Source organism: Cryphonectria parasitica (genome assembly GCF_011745365.1).
Source record: "Cryphonectria parasitica EP155 unplaced genomic scaffold M406scaffold_5, whole genome shotgun sequence".
NCBI classification, from domain to species: Eukaryota; Fungi; Ascomycota; class Sordariomycetes; order Diaporthales; family Cryphonectriaceae; genus Cryphonectria; species Cryphonectria parasitica.
The window spans coordinates 2,964,879-2,968,310 of NW_024468913.1; the positions used below are offsets into that span (position 1 = coordinate 2,964,879).

Consider the following 3,432-nt stretch of genomic DNA (forward strand, 5'->3'; position numbering starts at 1 on the left):
GGAGAGGGGGCAAGGGGTGAGGTGGACGAGAAAACTTTGTGTGTCGTCTGTCGGCCTTTGCTGCCCCATCAGACATGGAAGCGCCGTCTATCGTGCATTCTCCTAATGCAAGTACGCTTCGCACTGGGCGAATTGAGAACAAGGTCGGTGGCTGGGTCGCATCAACCCGCAGCAAATGAACCGGATCTTGGAATCGAATGCGGAGAGGTCTGACCGAGGCGGCGGATTGGTAGAAATTCGAAGGCTGCATTGAGCGTGACGATTCAATTGTCTCTCTTTCTCTCTGCATGAACCGAGATATCTCGCATGACACTGTGATAAGAATTTCGTAAGTTGACTCATGAGACCCCAAAGCTGAAATACATGGTCTCCTGTAGACCGATCTCGACTTGCTCGTGAGAATGACAGCAGCGAGGGTTGTTCTTGTCCCCTCCTATCTGACTTTCTTTTTGCAGCTCGCGATGATCCATGTCTTGTGTAACGTTTCTCATCAGAACGCCGACGAGTCTCAATGTCTCTGACTGACGAGGAAAACCCAGTGAAGATTGTATGACCAGAGACCCGCGATCGGAGGGCACGTTGCGTAGCAGCCGAAGGAGGCTGGCTCGTACCCAAGAAAACTCATTTTAGCTCAACCTGTCGCAATGGCCACCTGCAAAGTATAGTGGTCCGTTTGATGTATGGGATGTGGTAGACTCGGCTCATCCAATTGGCTTCACTCTTGTTTATTCTGGCTTCACAATAGAAATCCAAGTCGTGTGTGGATGCAGGGAAATGAGCGTGATGGGTTTGGGTGAGAGAGGACGAGTGCGAGAAACCTCAAAAGACTGCTGTGCTTGGGTTGCACAGGTGTCATGGCGGGCCACGAAACCCTTCCCCCCCCCTCTTTTCAAAAACATTCCCTCAACTGAAAAGAGGCAGGCGAAAACTTTTTTGGACTTCGCAAGGCCCAAGGCAGAGAGGATGGAGGAAGGGGGGTCTTGACGCGCTTAAATAGATTAAGGCTGATCCAAGGATACTGCAAGCATCAGCCTCGTTTTTTGGGCCGCTCCTACCTTCCCCATTGCTTACTATGGGTGTGCATACCTGAGGCAGCCTCATGGAACAGGAACTTGACTGCCTTAGTGCCTTGGGCTGGAAGACCTTACCGCCCAACTCACAATGTCATCTAAGTGCACTTACGACTGTAGCTACAAAAAATGAATGGCATGGAAAAGATCGAAACGTCTTCAAGGAAGGCTCATAGTTCGTTGTGCTACTATACATTTGGCCAGGTGCGTGATTTCGCCCCAGCCTGGCCCCATTGGTTCATCAGAGCAAATCAATATCCTTCCCTACCAGCCGCAAACACCGTACCGACTACCAAAGAGAAAGAAAATGTAGATGAAGAAAGTGTCGCAAACGCAACATCAACCTTACTCAGACTCCTCAGCCTAGACGAATTGAACTCGTTAGCTCTACAGCAACGGATCAGTGTGTGAAGAAAAAAAGAGAAAGTTTTATTTTGGGGGAGGGGGAATTGCTTACGTTGTAGGCAGCCTTCTCATCTTCATATCTCTTCTTATCAGCGGCAGCCTTGGCCTCGTAGGGGGCGCGCTGCTTGTCGTTGAGAGCCTTCCAGCGCTCACCCAGAATGCGACCGACCTCGCCTAGGGGAACAAGTCAGTATGGAGCACAGTGCGAGAGATATCGCCAAACGGAGACCTACCGAACTTGATGCCGGGGTTCTCCTCGCGAACGTTCTCACGCTGCTCATTGGCAAAGAACATGTAGGCGGAGAGACCGCGCTTGGGAGCGTTGGGATCTATGAAGTCTATTAGCATGAGTCTGTCCAGCGGGAGTGGCATTGTGTTGTTGCCAAAAAGGATGCACATACCCTTCTTGCCCTTGCGACCCTTCTCGACCTTACCACCCTTCTTAGCTGCGGCCTTAGGCATGTTGACGGAGCTGGTGCAGGCGAATGTTAGTGTCAGGTCATTATGATGGGAATGATGCACCGATAGAATTATGACAGTAATGTTGTATCAAGGTAGGATAATTGAAGGGTGACGTGGGTTTAATGATGTGAAGTGGGTGGGGCCATGTTGGGGTTTGAAGTGTTTGTGGTGACTGTTCTCCGTTTGTCTTGTTGTGTTGGGCGCCATGTGCAACCGACAGACTGGTCAGGCTAAAGCGTCCGCGCAGCTCGACCCGGCCCACGAGAAGCTTGGGAACGAGCTCACAGACGACGCGACCGCGTCTTTAGCGGGCGGGTGGGTGCCAAGCTGAGCAGCACAAGCGAGCAGTCGCAAATGCAATTGAAGCCGGATCGGTGTTGTAAAATGCAAATTGAAGGGCCAGGTAGCTGGAGAGGAGTAGGATACATACTTTTTAGACTATTGAGAGGATTTTTGAAGACGTTGTGGTGCGTGACTGCGATGGGCGCATATAGTCAGTATGGAGCGCGTCCTCTTCAATTTGTATGTGAGGATGACGGGGGTAAGTGTTTTTGGTGGTGTTGCTGGGCGGGCTGGGAGAAGGTGTTGATGCTGGCGCACCACGATGCTGAGGTCACGATGCAAATCCAAAAACACAGCTTCTCGGTGCAGGAAGATGAGGGAAAAAGATCTGAATAAGATATTCAGACCTGGCGAGCGTGTTGCGAATGTTGCGAAATGTGCAGTGAAAGCCGAAAAGAAGTGACTTGTGATTTGGTGATGAAAACGCAGGCAAAAGATGTACTCACTGTGATTGAGACTGCGCGTATGTGTCTGCGGTGAGGTTTGGTGGGAGAGGTAGAAAGGAGAGGAGCGCAGGAAATTGTATGGGCACGCAACAGAGGGGAACGGCTTTTACCTTGTCTGCGGTTCCTTGGGCTGATCTGAGGGGAAAAGGCAGGCACGCACCCAGGGCACGCAGCAGGTAAGGGTAGGCAAGGTAGGGCCAGGTAGGCGGGGGGGGTGAGGGTGCACTGTCACTCTACCAGAATGCTAGGGCAGGGTTCCGTGGGGAAGGAAGACCGCAGCTGGCCAGTCACATCTCACTGTGGCCCAAGTCCACTGTCGCTCTAGCAGGCCCAGACACTGTTAGGGGGAAAGTGCCAATCCCTCCCCCAAAAGCAGCCGGCCAAGCTCACACATCGGATCCGTCTTGTCCTCATTCACCCATACAACCATGACCAGTGGGCTAGTACATAGTAGTATGGTACCATAGTAGTGATACAACAAAAATCTGTGTACCGTCTCCAAGTCCCAGCACCACCTTGCCACACACACACACAAGTACACACACATGTACACGCACGCCTACCGCCCCCCCTCTCACACGCCCTCGCTCTCCCACTGCCACCACCCGGTCACATCCTCCTTTGAGTGGCCTCATGTCTTCTACATCCTGATGCTGTCAAACTTATTCTCTTCAGTTCTGTTTTGTCTGGCTGATTGTTTGTTGAGT

General features: G+C 51.8%; 1 protein-coding gene across 1 annotated transcript; it reads right to left on the reverse strand.

Annotated features, from left to right (window-relative positions):
- Positions 1-1,160: 1,160 nt before the first annotated feature.
- Positions 1,161-2,768, reverse strand: M406DRAFT_322768 (uncharacterized protein). The gene is made up of 6 exons (XM_040919689.1): positions 2,726-2,768; positions 2,368-2,412; positions 1,877-1,947; positions 1,709-1,804; positions 1,528-1,649; positions 1,161-1,457 (listed from the first exon to the last, which is right to left on the reverse strand). Exons 3-6 carry the CDS (start codon positions 1,935-1,937, stop codon positions 1,452-1,454), a joined length of 285 nt encoding a protein of 94 aa, XP_040775836.1. The 5' UTR covers positions 1,938-1,947; positions 2,368-2,412; positions 2,726-2,768; the 3' UTR covers positions 1,161-1,451.
- Between the last annotated feature and the right edge of the window lie 664 nt (positions 2,769-3,432).

What these genes read in the sequence shown, in the direction of transcription:
- M406DRAFT_322768 (XM_040919689.1), bottom strand. Translation starts at nt 1,937, where the DNA reads ATGCCTAAGGCCGCAGCTAAGAAGGGTGGTAAGGTCGAGAAGGGTCGC. An exon ending in GGGTCGCAAGGGCAAGAAGG is followed by an intron (nt 1,805 to 1,876) that starts GTATGTGCATCC and finishes TAGACTTCATAG; the next exon opens with ATCCCAACGCTCCCAAGCGC. An exon ending in GAACCCCGGCATCAAGTTCG is followed by an intron (nt 1,650 to 1,708) that starts GTAGGTCTCCGT and finishes TTGTTCCCCTAG; the next exon opens with GCGAGGTCGGTCGCATTCTG.